This window comes from Colossoma macropomum, unplaced genomic scaffold (assembly GCF_904425465.1).
Source record: "Colossoma macropomum unplaced genomic scaffold, Colossoma_macropomum, whole genome shotgun sequence".
NCBI classification, from domain to species: Eukaryota; Metazoa; Chordata; class Actinopteri; order Characiformes; family Serrasalmidae; genus Colossoma; species Colossoma macropomum.
In genome coordinates this window covers 29,349,468-29,369,574 of record NW_023494804.1, presented here as the reverse complement: position 1 = coordinate 29,369,574, position 20,107 = coordinate 29,349,468, and the positions used below count along the sequence as shown (strand labels likewise).

Here is a 20,107-nt window from a genome sequence, read left to right as displayed (position 1 = left end):
TTTAAATACTGACACGCTGAAGTCTTGAAGCAATGGCAGATAACAACTCATCTTCATACTTTTCTTCTATTATCTACAGCTTTTGTTTTATTATAAACTGGCTGAGAAAGAATGATGTTGGTCTTTTGTGTTGAGAGATTTGATTTATTTGATTTATTTCTACAGATCAATTTGAGGTGGGTGGGACTAAATGTGGCGTAAGTGACATCAGAACTGTCAAAGTGCCAACCAATTAGCAATACGTATACATTAATTACTCACGTTCATGTCCCTCAATAAAGTGACTGTTCTTCACTGCTCTGAGTCCCAGACAAAACTCAAATCAAACAGGTTAGTTAAGCTTTTCTAAACTCATTCTGAACTGATGCTTGTTATAAAGGCTTATTACACTGTTGTTGGCAGCATAACTAGATGCTGCTTCCTACTTGTTACAGGATCCTGTGACAAATGAATAACTTAATTCATGAAAGCATGATATCCAGCAATCCACTTTAACTGTAGGAATATACATTAGCTTAGTGCAGAGGTCACTAATAGGCGGACCACGGTCTGAGTCCGGACCCAGAGGCTGTCCTATGCGGATCTGGACCTATAAACTATGGAGAATTATTTAATTTTGATGGAGTGGTTCTATTTTAATCGGCGTAGCTTTTCTAGCCTTTACGGTAGCTTTAGCGGACCAGGAGACTCACAGACCAATCGCATGTGTTGTAAACATCACACGTGACGCTACTCAGCCAATCAGATCTGTGCATTACGATGAGCACTGAGACTCGAGTGAGTGAGGCACACACAGGGGAGGGACGAGGTGAGACACAGCAGACGGAGAAGAAAGTGAGTCAGAGTGAAGTTATTTCACATGACGTGATCTAAAAAGAGAAAACTGACAATAAATATTGTTGTATTACTGAATTGTACTGCATAAGTAAACAGTATATGGCACTGAATCATGGTGCAAGTCAGACATTATGATGTTCTGGACCTTTGCTTGAGGATATTTTCTCTAACTGGACCTCATTAAATTTTAATTAAATACCCCTGGCTTAGTGTTACATTAGCTACCTCCTGTAACCCTGCTGAAAATAAACAGCACAGACCAGCATGTATTCTATGCTGGGCTAAGCTGATCAGTAATGGTTTGTGCTGGTCTAGAGGTGGTTTAGCTGGTCACCCAGCATGTCAGTGCTGATTGACCAGCATACCAGCATCCAAAACACAACATATGCTGGTTTTGCTGGTGACCAGCTTGTCTATGCTGTTTTTTTCTAGCAGGGAACATTAACACTCCCAGCGTTTCCCCATAATAATACTTTACAGGTGCGTCACATAATAAGGCACATGAGAAATTAATGATAATATGACAGTACTGACTCATAACAGGAGTTTGTGTGACCTCAGGGTCCAGGAGTTAGCTAGCTCACTATAGGTTACATTAGTGCTGAGCGTTCAAATACCCATCATAAGATGGAAACAATATCTGTAAAATGTAAGTAAACCTCTAAAATTACCATCAGCTTGTTCTCTGTTTTGCACTTTTTACTAATCTTTCAGAGACCGGTTGGAAAGAACGTTCTTCAAAATCAAATGTGTAGTGCAGAACCACACCAGTCCACCTGCAGCGTTAGTGTCTAGCATCGTTGGCAGTGTCACACTCCACTGCCACAGGTGCTGGTTTGTTTACCAAGCAGATGCCACTGATGATCATTACGCAATCTGACATGCCCATACAGTTCTGAGCAGGCAGCAGCTTGGAGTTTTTGGATCATTTATGAGTTAAATAGTATTCATTTACACATATTTCTTCATTATAACACTATTACAAGCATTTTTGTGGCATTTCCGTACTATTAAAACCAAATTTTATGTTGACGGGCTTTAAGCACAGTGTATCTACACTCTCAGAGCTCCTAAAATGGAACAGATCATCATATAAAAAACTAAACCCACTATAAAAGTGTTGTGCTATTCACACGACAAACCAATCAGGGACTAGAAATCAAGACATGCCTCTTATGTGTGCACAAGCTGCTTTTCAGCTCTAAACGCTAAACAGCACCATTTGAGTAGAGAGTCACACTTCTGATTTTTTGCCCTAATGTGACTCAGATCTGATGTTTTCAGAGCTGTGTGGACTCACAAATCTGATCTTTTCAAATCTGACCTGAGCCACTTTCATATGTGGTCCTAGATTGGATACGTATCCGATTCGTGGCCATGCGACCTTAATGAGACACTTAGACCGGAATTCATGTTTTTTTTTTCCACTGCGCTGCGCCATCATTCAGCGTTACCATGGCAGCACCGCCGAACAGAAGTTAAAGCCTGTAAACGGTGGAAAAGCAGCTCATCTCACCTTTTTCTCCTTCGTCTTGCTCTAATAATGAAGCTGAGAGCTGATCAGAGTTAATTATCTTCAGCGAAGCTCGTTCTGCTCGTTAGTTTGTGCTGATGATGAACGTGATTCATTCACGTGACGTTACTGAGTAGGATGAGCTCATGAGGGTCATTTCAGGACGCCGGTTCGTCACATTAATGACAGATTTGAGTCTCTTACCAATTCGAGTGTGAACCATCCTGTCAGAGAGATCGGATTTGAGCAAAAAAAATCGGATTTGAGCAACAAGGCTTGTAATGTGAAATCTCTCTTTTACTCTTTCATGCTGTCTCTCTTTCTTATCTTTTCTTCTTTCTTTCACTGTCTCTCCTTGTCACTTGCTTTCTCTCTCTTCCATTACAAAACAGAGAAGAAACCTGTGTTGAAAATACAGTCTCTACATTGCAGAAATTCTGCAGGACAGAAGGTCTCTCTGTCTGTCTGTCTGTCTGTCCTCCTGTCTGTCTGTCTGTTTGCCTGTCTGCCTATCTGTCTGTGCTCTGTGATTAGGCCGATGCTAGAATAGAGTGTGTATTCACCTCCAAAGCCGGGCCTCATGGCAAAGTCGTGGTCATCAATGCGCAGAAGCTGCTCCGATTTAATCAGCAGAGACTTGGTGCTGTCAGACTTCTTCATTTTAAAGTCTATTCGGCTGAGAGAAGGAAATGAAAAGGGAGCAGATATGGTATTAGCTGGTTAATGTTGACATGGTTTAACAACAGATCCATTCACAAACAAGCAGGAACACGGGTACCCACATGCATTCACATACAGTGAGGGGAAAGAAGTATTCATTCAGAAGTATTCAGACATTTCCACAAATTAATAAGAATCGTAGTGATGTTGCAAAGCTGCTGTTGGCAATTATGGCTTTGAGTTTAGCAGTAATTAGCTTTTTGTGATAAGCTTCTTTTGGCAAATCCCTCTGTTGGAACTGCAATTTCAAAGTCCTTCTTAACTTTCAGTGGGATTCAAGCGATGTGATTGGCTCAGCAAGCACCTTTATCTGTTTTAGAAACCAATTTTGAGCTATTTTGGCTGTGTATTTGGTGTCTAGTTAAATCTTCCCTTTGTTGGCCGATGAGATTAAATTATTTTCTAATATCTCTAGATACATCGCTACATTCATGTGTATAATGATGCCCCAGTACCGTATTCAGGGAAGCAGCTCCACATCATGATGCTCCCACCACCATACTTCACTGTGTATGTGGGGTTTTGGGGATCATACGCGTAACCCTTCTTTCTCCAAACACGACGAGCGAATTATTACCAAAGAGTTCTATGGTTGTTTCATCGGACTGAAATACACTGTTTCAAAAGAATTCTGATTGGTCTACATGCTTGTATGCAAATGTTAGATGCACATTTCCGTGCTCTTTTTTAGCACAGGGTGTCGTAACGGAGATGACTGTGCACTTCATTGCTCATTGCTCTCTGTGTGTGCAACTGTTGTTCCTTTCAGCTCTTTTCAAATGACTGCTGGCTTCTCTCTTACCTTTCTTATCATTAGTAGCTTTTTCCATTCAAGTGCTGCCCTAATGTAGCTCTAATGTTGCCCCTGAGAACTTTAGGAAGCTTTATCACCTTCATCATAATTGCTACTGGTTGCATGAAATCTGCCCAACCAGTGTCTTTTACAATGACTCCAGGTCTTTTTTATTTTAGGAGCATTATTATGTATACCTTGATTTATTTTCATTTTTAAACTTTACATACATGTATAATTTATTGTACTGTCTGAGTGTTTTTTTTCCTGTCAGTTTAATTTTTAAACATATATCTGGTTGTGCTTATGAATTATTACTTTTTGTTTATAAGTACAAAGTCAAAAGACAGAATCTAAAGTGGAAGTAAGTACTGGGAATATACTAAATAACAAAATCACTGTATTCACATAGTGCACTTACTGTAACACAATATTACACCTGTTAAATAAATGTAAATGTAAATCTAATGAAAAAACATTGACATGAACATTTGAGTGGCTGTGCCAACTGCCTGATTGTTTTTTTTGTTTAACCACAGTAAAGAAAAACAGCAGCAGTAACATTAGTGTACAAATGCATCATTACAACTCATTAACTTAGGCATCTAAAATATGTGCATCAAATGTCACTGCAAAGTTTTTTTTGCACATAACCACACTGAAAATATAAGGCATTCAATTCAAATGTGTACATTGTTTCTACATGAACAAAATCTATCACAGTCTTTGAGTTCACTTACTTCTGGCAACAATATGTTGACATATTTCGTTTATGAGGAATTCATGTACACAAATTAAGCAAGTGCTGTGCATTCCTTTTTCAGTTCAGTACTCTATAAACCATCAGCTGCTTGTGGTGTCCCACATTTTGGTAGCCGTTTACTGCAGTGTTCATAAGGCTATATAGCACATACATGAGCACTTCTGGACAAATTACATAAACTTAGTTTTTTAAAGCTTATACCAACAGATGCCATCCATCATGACGGCTGCGTTTGTCAGTGTTGATGTGGAGTTGATATAACCGCTGTCAGATGAGAGTAAGCATTATGTCAGCATTATGTCACTCTGACATGGTCTTACATGGTGAAACTTTCATGCAACTAGTTGCATGTTGTGTGACAGTTACATGAAGCAACTGAAAAACAAATTGCAACATATTTGATTACTAGTTAGACAAATGAGCAGCTAATATTTATGATATACCATATCGTTCTATATAAAGTCGACAGCGAGGTGTAATTTACATATTTGTAGCATTTTTATCATGGTATATTTTTCAGCTGTCACTGCCATTTTTTTTTTCTACATCTATATGTCTATCATTTATCAGTCTATGTTGGATTTAAGAAGTTAAACATGGAGCATCTTGGTCTCTCCTTCTGTAGTAATTTTCCTCCTTTGGACCCCAAATGAATCTGTAACTTTGTGTGGAATTAGGGTGCATCACGAAAGGAGAAAATTATTGTAGTTACGTTGATCATATAATCATATCATATAATCATATAATAGCATTATGTTCAATGTGGTCATGTGAAGCTCTGTTGATGTTTCACAATCTTGGTTCACAAAGTTGAGACACTTGCAGCTGTTGCAGCTGAGTTTCAAGTGAGTTGCAGAACGCTTTACATTAAGTGCAGTTTAGTTTCATGAAGGTTTTGAGCAAGTAAAGTTGAATAAAACTTTCACCATGTAAAGCCAGCCAGAAATACAAAGTCAGATGATATCAGAACATTTTTATGTCAACTTCACATCAAAGTTGACAAAAGCAACCTTTATGACAGATGGCGCATATTGGAAAATGCCTTTATAATCATAGCTTCATGTCAGTTGCCATGAAGGACTTGTGTAGGTGTCACAGTCTGCTCACCTATACTGCCCTTCAGTAAAGAGTTACCTACATTTCTAATAATGTCCAAGATACTTTTTACTAAGGTTACACTTTCACTGATCTGAGGCTGTTTTATCCTTTTGTCTCTTGATGAAGCTCTCATCCTAAGTCAGCAGTAAGCTGCAGTTACAGTGCAGGCTGTGTCATCTCACCTGCACCTGATCCACATTAATACAAGTCAGAAAGGGTTACGTTCTAGTGAACCATCTCTGCGGACCCTCAAATGCCCCCTCCACCATATTGTCACTCTCATATCAAACGGACCAATAAAAACGGCCCCAACTTACTTCTCTAAAGATACAATCTCTGAGATTCAACAACTCAAGATTCAACAACAGTGATATGCATCCCACCAAGCAGCCGAGTGGAGCTGAGCCAAATCAGCTCTTACTGAGGCAACTAACCACAAGGGAGCTGCATTCAAGACAGAAAACAACCACAAACGTACACAGATCGAAATGAGCATAAGCTTTCACAACACTGTTGTATAAACCAGGTCCCTGGGGGGTTCTAAAGAATGCTGGGCCCATTAGAACTGATATTTCCAATCCAAATCCCACAACCTCAAGAGAAAGCTTCTTTCATATGCACTACAATTTATGATCTCAATAAGCTCCACCCCAGATGGATTTGGCCACCGTCTTTGGCAGGTTTCCAGACCATAACCTGGAGTAACATTCAAAACGGCCATAAATCAAAAAGTGATGTAACTGTGCATCAGCACTTTCATTCCATCTACAGATCCTCCTCCCATAACTTATAGTAGCAAGAACTTCTACACCAGGGGACATCACTTCTAGCCCCTTAGGTCCAGAGTCCGGTCCAAAGTCTAAAGCTGGTGATTAAGTGAAGAGCTGGATCAGGTGTGTTTGAGCAGGTACAACACCGAACTGTGTTGGGCTCAAATAATGAATTTTGTTGGGTTCAGTTTTATGTAGATATTCCAAAATAGATTATCTATAAATGCTCAAACTATTAGCCAACTCGCTGTTGATTCCCAACAACATCAGGGTTACAGTTACAATCATGGTTAAGGATTTGGTCGCAATCATGATTACGGTTAAGGTAAGAATCTTGGTTAGAGTTAGGACTGCAGATGGGGATACAGTTAAAATCATGGGTAGAATCAAAGTGAAGATTAGGATTAGAGTCATAATTAGGCTTACCATTAAAAATCACTGTTAAAGTTAGAATCAAGATTTGGGTTACGAACCTAGAACAGAACTTAAAACAGTTAGGGACATACGGTCACTGTTAGAATCGCAGTTTGGGTTACTGCAGTTAGAATTGTGGTTAGGATTATGCTAGAATCATGTTTAGGGTTATGGCCAGTTAGAATTACCATTTGAATCACAGTTAGAGTTACAGTTAGACTTTTAGAGTTATGGCTTGAGTCATGGTTAGTGTTACTGCACTCTCAGAAATAATGGTCCTAAACTGTCCCTCTTGTCACTGGGGTGGAACCCTCAACGCTCCATCTCAGTCCCTTCAGTCAGGGAACATAACTGAACCATAATCCACTGAAATGATATGTTCTAAGCTGTACTGACTCCACACACCCCGTCTCGTCTCCAGGCTTTTATTTTACTGTTCTGTTTAAAACATTCGGTTATGAAAAGGTACAAATACGAACTTTTCACCTGGAGAAACTTATTTAAGGTTCACAATCAGACCTTAAAACCACTGTTGGAGCTTTGAGGGAACATTTACACTGTTCGTACCTTGATGAACGAGAAACGTACCTGAACAGAACCTTTATTACTAACAGTGTCTTAGAATTATGGAAAGTGTTACAGTTAGAATCACAGTCAGGGTAACCATTAGGATCATAATTTGTGTTATGGTTAGGATTATGGCTAGAATTACACTTAGGGTTACCACTAAAAAACAGGGTTACAGGGCTACATATAGGGTTACAGTTACATTCATGGTTAGAATTAAGATTAGGGGTACAGTTAAAACCATGTTTGGGTTACGGTTATAATAACAGGATTTGAGTTGAAGATTAGAATTAGGAAGTGAAAGTTGATGTTGATAAATATTCAGCTGAATACAAAGAGAAGACAGTCACATCTACACAGCATCTAATTTGAACCAGTCAAATAAAAATTTAACCCCTAGTTGCACCAACAACAAAGACAAATTCTATAAATCACAATCTACTGAATTAGCCCCAGCCTCACCCTCCATGTTTATGCCGTGTGTTCTCGCCCAGATAGACGTCCTTGTGTTTGCGGCGGCTGGGGAACTGGCTTTCGCTAAGCAGGGCGATGGGCCACAGCCATGCCAAGTACAGCAGCCTCAGCACCAATGCTGTTAGCTTCATGGCTGAGGATGGAGCTCCAGGGAGAAGAAGAGAGTGGCTCCCTGGCCTCAGAACATCCAGCGTGGGGTCAGCGTGACATGGACATACCCTTTATCCTATGAGTCCGTCCATCTCCAGGCGTGTCCCATTCCTCCTCTCACCTCACACACTCAACGCAGCGCCATCAAATCCCCCGTGGATGACCACGCTTACATGGTAGTTGGTATTTACCGTTGAAAATCCCCCGGCTGGGCACCACAAGTTCTCCAGGCTCCTCTGTGAGTGAGTGTGTGGGTGTGGAATGTGTGCTAGGTACTCTGTGCGCTTTCAGGACATAGTATGTTGTTCCACGGCACCCTCCCCCTCTCCCCGATTAAAACCAAATATCAATTTATTCCTATAATGACAAAAGAATGACGTTAATTCCTCTCTAATCTTCTTATGTGCGGCTGCTGAAATCTTTCAGTAACCCACAAACTCAAGCTGAGAGAGAGCGGGCGAGGAGGGGGTTGGGGGTGAGCACAACCAGATGTGTTTCTAATCATGAGTCTGTCTCAGCAAAGAATTACCGAAAAAAACACACTAGCCCACTTTTTGGGGAATATTAAGTACTATCAGGGTTTGCCTAAGGATGGCTGATGGTTTTAACCCATCTCTCAAGAGAATGAGATCACCATCACTGTTTCTAGCCTATCTGGGACAAAAGTCACAGATGCCAGCTATTCCTGGCTTTGCTTGAATATTAACATTTATTACCCACATCTGGATGGTCTTATCAAGCCTATATATTCTGTTCCCTGGGGACCCAAGCCGAGAGACATGGTATCACACTGGTCGTCAAGAATTCACCATAAACTCTTATGCTCTTATAAACAAAGGAACCAGAAAGTGTTCATTGCAGTGATGTCATGGACGAAAAGAACCAATGGATGGTTCTTTAAATAACCAACTAGTTTTTTTCTAAAACTGTATCTCAAAGCCAAGAACCAGTTAAGAACTATTACTCTAAAGAATGTAGACCTATGCCTTCAGCTCGGGCCTCATCAAAAATGCAGAAAAAACACATCTTCAATAATGCTAATTTCTGCTAGCGCCCTTATGGGATTCTAGTAGTATGTTGGTGCTAAGCTAACACATTTTTTTGGCTGTTGTAGTTTAAACACAGATATCTGAAGCTTGTAAAAGACATTCTACATTGTTAGTAATAAAGGTTCTGTTCAGGTACGTTTCTCGTTCATCAAGGTACAAACAGTGTAAATGTTCCCTCAAAGCTCCAACAGTGGTTTTAAGGTCTGATTGTGAACCTTAAATAAGTTTTTCCAGGTGAAAAGTTCGTATTTGTACCTTTTCGTAACCGAATGTTTTAAACAGAACAGTAAAATAAAAGCCTGGAGACGAGACGGGGTGTGTGGAGTCAGTACAGCTTAGAACATATCATTTCAGTGGATTATGGTTCAGTTATGTTCCCTGACTGAAGGGACTGAGATGGAGCCTTGAGGGTTCCACCCCAGTGACAAGAGGGGGACTGACCCAGAGACAGTTTAGTACCTTTGTTTCTGAGAGTGTACATGTCAGATTTCTAGCCTCTGGCTGAAACACATTAATAACCGCTCATACTTGCAATCAGTGACATATCTAGGACTTAATTCCACAGGTAAAGGTTAATTCCACAGTAAATTCCTAATTATATTAGTCGTTAATCTGACAAGTTAGGCTGATGGGGCTGATGGAGTGTGAGTGGTAACGTAGGATGGGAACAAACTGATGGTGAAATATTAAAAACAATCCAATGCTTCGTGAAGGAGGAGCTCAAAGGAGGGGCGATCGTGCGCTCGTCAACATTGTCCATTAACCAGTTGTTAACCTGTAAACGTAATGTAAGTTATTACTGCCGAAAAGTTTTCCTAATAACTCCAGTCGAATATGTAGATGTGAACACACTACATGCAGTAAAAATAAACGTTAGCTTTTGTGAGAGAAAAACAGTTCTGTTAGCTAAAGATAGTGATTTGCTAGCCAGCTTGTTTGGCTTGTGTTATCACTGTGTACTGGACGTTAAAGGGGCACAGGCTAGATTTGGGCTGGGTTTTAGAGAAGGCCTGCTCTTGTTAGGGGCAGATTTCACAATCCAGCACCAAAAGGTTAACTGGTTGTTCTCAGAAGAGTTCTCTCGGTACGAGATCAAGTCTGGCTCCGCAAAACTACCTGCCACGGAGAAAAAAAATCCTGATTGGACATTTTTCTGTTGGGTGTTTCATTCTTTTAACCCTTTTATTTCCAACCAAAACGTAATAATAAAATAAGAGTATTACTTCAATACCTACAGAGCTGAAATACAACATGCATGATAATTATATAAAATAAAAGTGAACAAAAAAAATTATAGATCTATGTTTTTCTTTTTATTTCCTAGGAGGCCCTGAACTTCTTACTGCTCAAAATAATGCCCAAACTAAATGACTTGGCAGAGAATCTGGGGATAAAACACTGCAATTTGGGGCACCCAGCACACGACTCAACGGCTCTGCCTCCCCAAAACTGTTCCCCTTTCATTGAGTGCAGAGACACCAAACGTCCAATTTCTTTGCTGTAAACAGACAGACTTCCTTTCATTTTTTAAGCGTCTTACACTGAGACTGACCCCTCCCTAACCTTAATCCTTACCCCTGACTTCATTAAGTGATGTGCTAAGATGAGGTTTGTTCTAACCTTGGTTTTTTAGTCAGTGTTGGCCACATTTGCACTGTGTGGCTGATGTGTTTCTTTACATTCTCAGTGACCCATGTGGATCCACACTCTCATGACTAAATAACATAGATGTTAGTTTTATAGTAGTTACTGAATTATACGTCTTAAGATTAATAACTAAATAATAATCCAGGAATTTAAGGATTTAACTTCAAAGTTCCCCAGAATGAGCTGTTCCTCCTCTGGCAAACTGCACACGTGAACCACACTGTGTCTGTAATTACACGCATCTCTTTGTTCCTCCTTTCTACTCTCATCTGCTCCTACTTCTGATCCCTCCATCCCTTTGTTCTGTTCTTAGCCACAATCTGATCAGGCTAATATGAGGCTGTGAAGATATTAGACGTGACTCCAACTGGTGCTCTCTCTCCATGAATACAGGATTATTCAGGACAGGATTACACATTTACTCATTTCAAGTATGTACATCACTTCCACATGAATGAAATATTTCACTTCAACACAGTCTGATCACTTTGCTTAATAATAACTGCATTGATATACAGCCCCATATCCAAAAAGGTTGGGACACTGTGCAAAATGTAAATAAAATCAAAATGCAATAATGTGCAAATCATTTAAACCCTATATTTCATTGAAAATAGTACAAAGACAACATATCAAATGCTGAAACCTAAAAAAAACTTTTGTTTTTTGAAAAATATATGGAAATTTTGAATTTGATGCCAACAACACATTCCAAAAAAGTTGGGACAAGGGCAACAAAAGGCTGGTAAAGTTGTGTAATGCTAAAAAAACACCTGGTGGTTGATTGGCAACGGATCAGTCACATGACTGGGCATAAAAAAAAGCATCCCAGAAGTAAAGATGAGGAGGGTTCACCATTCTGTGAAAGACTGCACGATCAAATAGTGCAACAATTCAAGAATAACGTTTCTCAACGTAAAATAGCAAAGAACTTCTGCTTTTCCTCATCTACGGTACATAATAACATTAAAAGACTCAGAGAATCTGGAGAAATCTCTGTATGTAAGGGACAAGGACAAAAAACAGTATTAGCTGGCCGTGATCTTTGGGCCCTCAGGCAGCACTGCATTAAAAACAGACATGATTCTGTAGTGGAAATCACTGCATGGGCTCAGAAACACTTCTGAAAACCACTGTCTGTGAAAACAGTTCATCAATGCATCCACAAATGCAAGTTAAAACTCTAAAACACAAAGAAGAAACATAAATAAACAGGATCCAGAAACGCTGCCACCTTCTCTGGGCCTGAGCCCATATAAAATGAACAAATAAAATGGCAAAGTGGAAAAGTGTCCTGTGGTCTGATGAATCAACATTTGAAATTCTTTTTGGAAATCATGGACACTGTGTCCTCTGGGATAAAGACCACTTAGCTTATTATCAGTGCACAGTACACTGTTTAAAAGCCAGTATTCATGACGGTGTAGGGGGGCATTAGTGCACATGGCTTGGGTGACTTGCACATCTGTGAAGGCACCATTAATGCTGAATGATATATACATGTTTTGGCAACATATGCTGCCATCCAGACGACGTCTTTTTCAGGGAAGGCCTTGATTATTTTAGCAAGACAGTGTCAAACCACATTCTGCATGTATTACAGCAGCATTGCTCCGTAGTAAAAGAGTCCAGGCGCTAAACTGACCTGCTTGCAGTCCAGACCTGTCACCACTGATAACGTTTAGCGCATTATGAAATGAAAAATATGACAAATGAGCTCCTGAACTGATGAGCAGCTGAAATCCTGTATCAAACAAGAACAGGAAAACATTTCACTTTCTAAACTACAGCAGTGTCTCCTCAGTTCTCAAACACTTACAGAGTGCTGTTTAAAGAAGAGGTGATGAAACACAGTGGTGAACATGAACCTGTCCCAACTTTTTTGGAACGTGTTGTTGGCATCAAATTGAAAATGGGCAAATATTTTTCAAAAAACAATAAAATTTCTGTTTCGACATTTGATATGTTGTCCTTGTAGTATTTTTCTTTCAAAATATGGTTTACATGATTTTTCATATCATTGCATTCTATTTTTATTTACACTCTGCACAGCGTCCCAACTTTTTTGGAAATGTGTTGTACTTTATTCATTTGAAGAAGATGTAGAGGAACACATGATTGTTGGTTGTCACAGGGACTGTTGTCCCAGCGCTTTATGTCTAGAGATGTCTAGAGATATAATGTTAAGATATAACGTTAAGTTTTGCAGGCAGGTCTCATATCTGCTTAGCTGGAGGTGAGTTTTTCTATATTTTTATATCACAAAATAAAATTTTGCAGTTATGGAGTTAATGAGAAGGGCATGGATGTATCTTAAACTCACCAAGAGGGCAAAAAAGAGTCTTTTGGATCAACCTCTCGAGTTTGAAGGCCATAAGTGTGCTCTTTAGCGTAGTAGCCCATATGGGCTTAGTTGTTACACTCATGATTGGGGATGGTTGTCACATGTGCCGCTGGACTTAGTGTTGGGCAGTTTTAGGGGACAGTGTTTTAACTGCTTTTTAACATCCTTACTGCTCTTTTTAATATTCCATTCACATTCTGGGATATCTTGAGTTTAGCCTCAATTTCTTGACAAGCTAATCAACTCATATATTAAATCTCAATTTCCATTTATAGGAAAAATCTCTTATATTTTTCAAGTACATACAGTGTGTAGAATCAAACCCTCTTGAAGAACCAGGAGGCCAGTTTTCAGTCTGGAGGAACTTTATTCTTCTTCTTTCACAGACGAACTGACCCAAAATCCATTGACACAGTCGTGGTTATATAGGCTGAGGCACATTGCTGCTTCGACCATTGCCAAAAACAGGTACAGGAGCAATAAAGCACAGGAGTGACAGAAGTGACCATGTAGGGACAGACAGAAATAGTTGAACAGAATGGCCTGAGTACAGCTACATGCACCACATGCCTGCTACAACACACACAATTCAGGTGGGGACTAAAAGTCTCGGACCCCTGGTGAAAACGTTTCTGTTTTGCATTCCTTTCTAATAACAATTTGAATGAAAGGTGGAATCTTTGAATGTTTACATGGATTTCAGAATTTCTTTGTGTCCCTCTTTCGCTTTAATGACAGCGTGCACTCAAGCTGGCATGAACTCCATAAGTTTGTGCAAAAGCTTCTGAGGAGTAGATCAAATCCACCACAGAGTCGTCTGAACACGTGCTTCAAAGGACGGAACAAGACTGAAAAAATGACCGTTTTTTTATACAAAGGCCTTAAAATGGTCAATTTCCTCACATTTGCATTAATTGGAAGTGATACAGAAACAGTGCAGATTTTTTAAGATATTGACCTGATTTGCCACTTTTCTTTTTAATTATTCAAGATTCTAAAACTTTCTGTTGTTTATTTCCAGATTTAAATGAGAAACATACCAGATTTGTATGTGGTCTCAGATGTTTGGACTCCACTGTCTGGTGATGCATAAACACTTATAAACTGTAGGAACTGGGATTAGATCCACCTGGATTAGCATTATGGAGAAATGTAACATTCATTTCTATGGGGTTACAAATGCAGCCCTAGTGAGGTTGGTTGTCACATGTGCCACTGGACGGTTTTGGAGGACAACTTCAACTCCTTCAACTGTCCTTTAACGTCTTTCTGTGCATTTTCTGTGATATCTTTAAATTGAATTTAATCTTGAAGCAATCTAATTAGTTCATAAACTACATCTCAATTTCCATTCAGAGAAAACATTTAAATATTCTTTCTCTTTACAACAACATTAAACAACAACATTTATTTGTATAGCGCTTTTTACAACTAGTGTTGTCTCAAAGCAGCTTTACAAAAAAGCAGTTTATGGAAGGGTTATCAAAAAATAAAAAGAAGAATAAAAAAAAAGAAGAAAATAAAATAAAAATAAAAAGGAGTCCATGTATAGACATAAGGAACTGAATGAGGATCCAAGTCCCCCATGAGCAAACCAGAGGCGACAGTGGCAAGGAAAAACTCCTGAGTAAGAGGAAGAAACCTCGAGAGGAACCCAGACTCAAGGGAGGAAACTATCCTCAAGCTTAGAGCTCGAACAGCTCTCAGAAATATTCTTTAGTAAGACATAAACCTGGTTTCTATAGTTTCTATAGTTTATATGTGGTGGTTGGTGTAGTGTAGTGGGTAACACCTCTGCTTTCAATGCTGTAGACTGGGATACAATCCCTGCCTGGGTAAACACCCTACACTATACCAATAAGAGTCCTTGGGCAAGACTCCTAACACTACCTTCACCTACCTGTGTAAAATGATCAAGTTGTAAGTCGCTCTGAATAAGAGCGTCTGTCAAATGCTGTAAACAGAATACGCCTTAGTCATTCATTATAGGTTGAACATAATGTAATTCTGGCACATCATGTATCCAGAACTGATAATCCCGTTATACTAATGGGTCTGACTGTAATTAATTATTTAATTTGTGAGATAACCTGCTGTAAACATTACGACACGGTGGCTGACACCTAAACGCTTGCCTTACTGAGATATGCATCGTGTAATAAATAGGGCTTGTGAAGTGGCCTACATTAAAACTGCTGTGCAACGGGACAATGTTTTGTTTTGGATTATGTATCTTGCCCTGTGATGGACTGCAATGAAAAGGACAGAGAGATTTAAATGCTTTAAATGTATTTAAACCGTCTAGTTTCTGGTCTGCTTCACCTTATTTTAGAAAGCAAATGGGTTCCTGAGATCGTCTGTGTGTAGACTGGCTTCATAAATCTAAAACCCGGATTAGTAACTATATGGCTGGCATTATAAAGCACTATTCAGCATTCTCACAAACGTAAGCCTGTATATGTTAAAATGGTACACAAAAATAGGAACGAACTGCTGTTAAGTATACAATGGAGGCACGTGTGCTATTCGACCGCATGACGTCCACAGAGGGTAAGTCCATATGGGCAGGCCACGCATGCAGCCTTGCTGTGTTGGGCTAAAAAGTAGGATTAAAATAAAGTGAGGCTTTCTTATTTAAAAAAGTAAAAATACAGATGAAGATAACAGCAGTAAAAACATGGACACGCCTCATTTTTTAGTCTAACAGAACAAACATCACTGCAGTAAACACACACAAAAAACCCAACGGTGAGAATCACTTTGTTCTCGGATTTAAGATGATTTTAACAAATAATAAAGAGAGAAGATCACAGTAAGAGAGGAAGAGGCATAGACCAAGACTGAGATGAAGTATATAAAGTATGTCTAAAGGTATAGCGGTGGGAGAAGGTTGAGAATCAATAATAAAATTGCAGCAGCCAGAACGGTAATCCCAGTCCGGTGACATTCTCCTCTAATCTGGGATTAGAGTCCGATTGAGGGCAGAGATGAGTGCTGCCATCTCAGAGAAACATGCACGTGCCTTTGAGTGCACTGGCTAGGAGTTGGCTGTTTTAGCTGATCTGGGATCAGCTGAGGCAAAACCTCCCTCATCCATCATTGTTAATGGAAACCATGAGTAGACCTCAGACCTCAGACCACACAAAAGGCCAAGTTCTAACTTCATTCAAAGCTCTACACACAGAGATACACAATAGGCCCTTTGTGGCCCATAGCGTAGAACTGCACACACGGTTCATTTACAATTAGAACCCTCTTTAAAATAAAGGTACCAGGAAGAGCTCCCTGGAGCGATGCCATACAAGATCCACTTTCAGTGCCCCTTTTTCTAAAGAGAAGAGTAAACAGATTTTTGTAAATGAGACTCTTAAATGTTTAAATAAGCTCTATATAATGTAAAGTTTCTACACGCCAATTAAAGACTGTTCTGTCCAAGCAAGGAACCATTTAGGAGCCTTTTATGGATGCACCGGTATGAGAGTTGTGGTCACAGTAGTCCAGCATTGCCTAAACATTCTTCTGTTCCAGAGACAATTTATACACTCGAGTCCAAAAGTCTGAGACCACATTAAAAATGTGGTACTTTGTGTTAAAGGCAAGACCTATAAAGGAGCTCTGGCACATTTATTCTGGTTTTGTCCCAAATTAGGAGACAGAGGTGTTTGGTTGTTATTCTGATGCATATAAAATTGACCTCCACCCAGACCCTGCAATTGCTATCCTAGGAGGCTCACCAAACATCGAGGCTTATGGTCCCTGCAAGATCCAGGCGATCCAGCGTGGCATGACCATAGCTAAAAACTATTTTAATGGTCTGGAACAAAGAAACTGTACCTGAGTACTGAGAACTGGCTGAATGATAACTGTAGTACATAAAGAGAAGATCAGATATGAACGTGTGGTATATTTGTCCAACTTGTCTAAAAAGTAGTGTCTGAAGGGTAAGTGGGAACTACATGTTTACAAAATGCATAAATGTTTTGCTGTTGTAAATGTATAAATACAATATATATATAGAGAAGGAAAACTTGTTATTTCATCAAAGCAGGAAATAAAAAAAAGTTTTAGAATCTTTAAAAAATTTCTAACAATTAAAATGAACAAGAAATATTTAAATTCTGCTCTATTTCAAGGTCACTATTAACATAAAAGCAAATTTGTGAAATTTAGCCCGTTAAAGCATTTTTTACAAAAAAGTCTTTTTTGTCTTACTGCTTCCATTGAAGCACATGTTCATACAACTCTCAGCTAGATTTGATCAACTGATCAGAGGCTTCTGTACCAATTAGTGGAGTTCTAGCCAGTTTGGGTGCGCACTGCGTGCATGCTGCCACCCTTATAAGTACCACAACGGGGAAATTTCACCTCTGAATTTTAACCCATCCGTGCAGTGAAACACCACATACACACTAGTGAACACACACATCGGGGGCAGTGAGTACACTTGCCCAGAGCCGTGGGCAGCCCTATCCACAGTGCCTGGGGAGCCGTTGGGGGTTAGGTGTCTAGCTCAAGGGCACTTCAGTCACGTACTGTCAGATCAGTGGATCGAACCGGTCGTTCCCGAACCTCCAGCCCACGACTGCCCCCCTAAAAAACAGCCTCAAGTCGAACAAGCACAGATATCCAACGAGTCCGAGCAAAAACTCAGCGTGGCATGTCTTATTTGCATTAAAGCAAAAGGGGGAAATACCACATTTTAAGACATTTTGGAATTCATATAAATATCATGCCCTGCGATGGACTGGCGACCTGTCCAGGGTGTATCCTGCCTTCCGCCCAATGACAGCTGGGATAGGCTCCAGCACCCCACCGCGACCCAGAAGGATAAGTGGTTTAGATGATGTATGTATGTATGTATAAATATCACTCAAAGTGTTATGCTGATAGTATTATTTGTAATAAAAATGTATTAAATAAGAAAGGTATGCAAAATAGAGGCATTTTCACCCATAGACTCCACTGTATATCATCAAATATTGGTTAAAAATATTGCTCAAATCCAAACATCTGTTAAAAGCCAATTTTTTAAAAGCAATTTTCTGTTGATACTGATATGATTCCATATCCTTTATTTTTTAAGAGTTTAAATAATAATAATAAAAAAAATGATGAAATATCAGTGTTTTATCCATGATGTTTCAAAGAAGACATGTACTCTTACAAAACAGCGGCCCAAATTGTTCTTGATCATATGATGCTGCAAAAAAGTTTGGTCCAGAACTTGTGCATAATGTGGAGGTTCCGTAAACTCTGCATGGTTTTTCTATGGCATCTCTCCAAATAACCATTTTTGGCATCTTTATTAGAAGCACACATCCAGGCCAAGATCCTTTTATTCTAAAAGTTCAGAGATGTTTCACTGTCCATACCTTAAATGCTTGACACCTTGTAAAAGGATTTAGGTGTAAACTTGTCACAGTTCATCTTGTGCCATTTCAGCTGGTTACTGACTGGCTTGAGTACAAAAAAAAACTTCGGAAATTGAAAGTTTTTAGGCATCTCCACTCGAGCTTTCTCTACTTGGCCATTCTCTAAAAATAGCACATTGCTAGAAGCACTTTACTGGAAAATATCTAACGAAACTTGTGCTTACACCCATATGGTGTTATGTCTGTAACTAAATTAGACCCTAGCCATCCGGCAGCACGTAGCAGCATGTCAGGGCTATCCTTGAAGTGGACTGTCTGGCCTCAGGCAGTTAGACAGGAATGCGTCTACCCACCTCATCGCTGCCCCCAGTGGTCAAGGAGTGCAACCTTGGACATGCCAGTGCATGTAGACCTCACTAAAACAACTTGAAAAATTCACCTCACTTCACAAGACCACACTTGTGATAGTAAAGGTGGCAAAATATTTGGAGCAGTGCCACAGAAGAAACACATTTGCTTCTTGAACCTTCCGATACATGGTTCTTAAAGAAGATTGTTAATATAAAGGTTATATAAAGGTTCATTTTTTTCATAGAACCATATGACTGTGCCAAGAACCATTTAGGCCTTTATTTTGAGTCATCTTTGGAATATCTGCTATAAAAAACTGTGTTGCATCAATTTTATATCAATTACACCCAAAACAAAGGTTCCTAAATGGTTCTTGGCTCAAACATACAGTTCAAGGAAAAACCTTTCACTGGTAGAGAACCTATTATTTCTACCAATATAACCTAATATACTGATTTGCCCGCTGACACCAGAGAAAAACTAACAGCAGTTTTGCTGTGGTGTGAACTGGAACACAGCCCATGCACTGTAGCACCGTCTCTTCTTTAGAAGGAAGCTGAGGTTTCAGCCAATGACGTCATGGAGATCTGTTCTCCTTTGCTGAGCTGCTGCAGTCAAACCACAGAGGACACAGAGCTGTTCACAGTCACAGTGAGGGACGAGGGGCCAGAATGTTAGAAACACTTCTATATTTAGCAGACTCTCAGCAAAGGCCAAACAGTGATAAACAGAGATAAAGCTTTATAGTGTTAACCTCTTAAAGCCTGAGGGTTTGTTTGTGGACCAGGAGCACAATTACTCACGGTCGTGACCACATAACTTACATAGTCCTACAAAGTTTGTGAGCTCAGACTGTGCCTTCAACATGGTGGTAGTATGAGGGAAGACTCACTGAGGGAGGGGGAGAACTCTGAGAACCTGCACTGGAGTTCTGGGCAGCTTCTGCCTGTAGCTAGAAGGCTGGACCCCCTCATAGCTGTAGTAGGACTGATGTGGGGCTGAGGAACAGGGAGGAGATGGGAGGGGGGACTGCAAATTCTTTGTCACGGGAACAGAAGATGAGGATGTGAATTTATAGGGTGTTAGATTGGAAGAAGGAGCGGTTTCAGTAACGCTCCTCCCCCCAAACTTCAGTTATAACATAACTACATTAGTTATAGTAGATCTTAATAGAGACGTCACCAATCCAATACCAATAATCAGTATCAGGTTGATATCAGCAGAAAATGCAGGGTCAGATAACTG

General features: G+C 39.8%; 1 protein-coding gene across 1 annotated transcript in view; it reads right to left on the bottom strand.

The window, feature by feature from the left end:
- gabrr3a (gamma-aminobutyric acid type A receptor subunit rho3a) overlaps positions 1-8,417 on the bottom strand; it is a 37,687-nt gene extending 29,270 nt beyond the window's left edge. The window contains exons 1-2 of the mRNA XM_036595347.1: positions 7,938-8,417; positions 2,914-3,026 (exon numbers count right to left, since the gene is read on the bottom strand). Of these exons, the coding sequence (XP_036451240.1) occupies positions 2,914-3,026; positions 7,938-8,080 (256 nt within the window). The 5' untranslated portion in view covers positions 8,081-8,417. The remainder of the gene's footprint in view (positions 1-2,913; positions 3,027-7,937) is intronic.
- Positions 8,418-20,107: the final 11,690 nt, after the last annotated feature.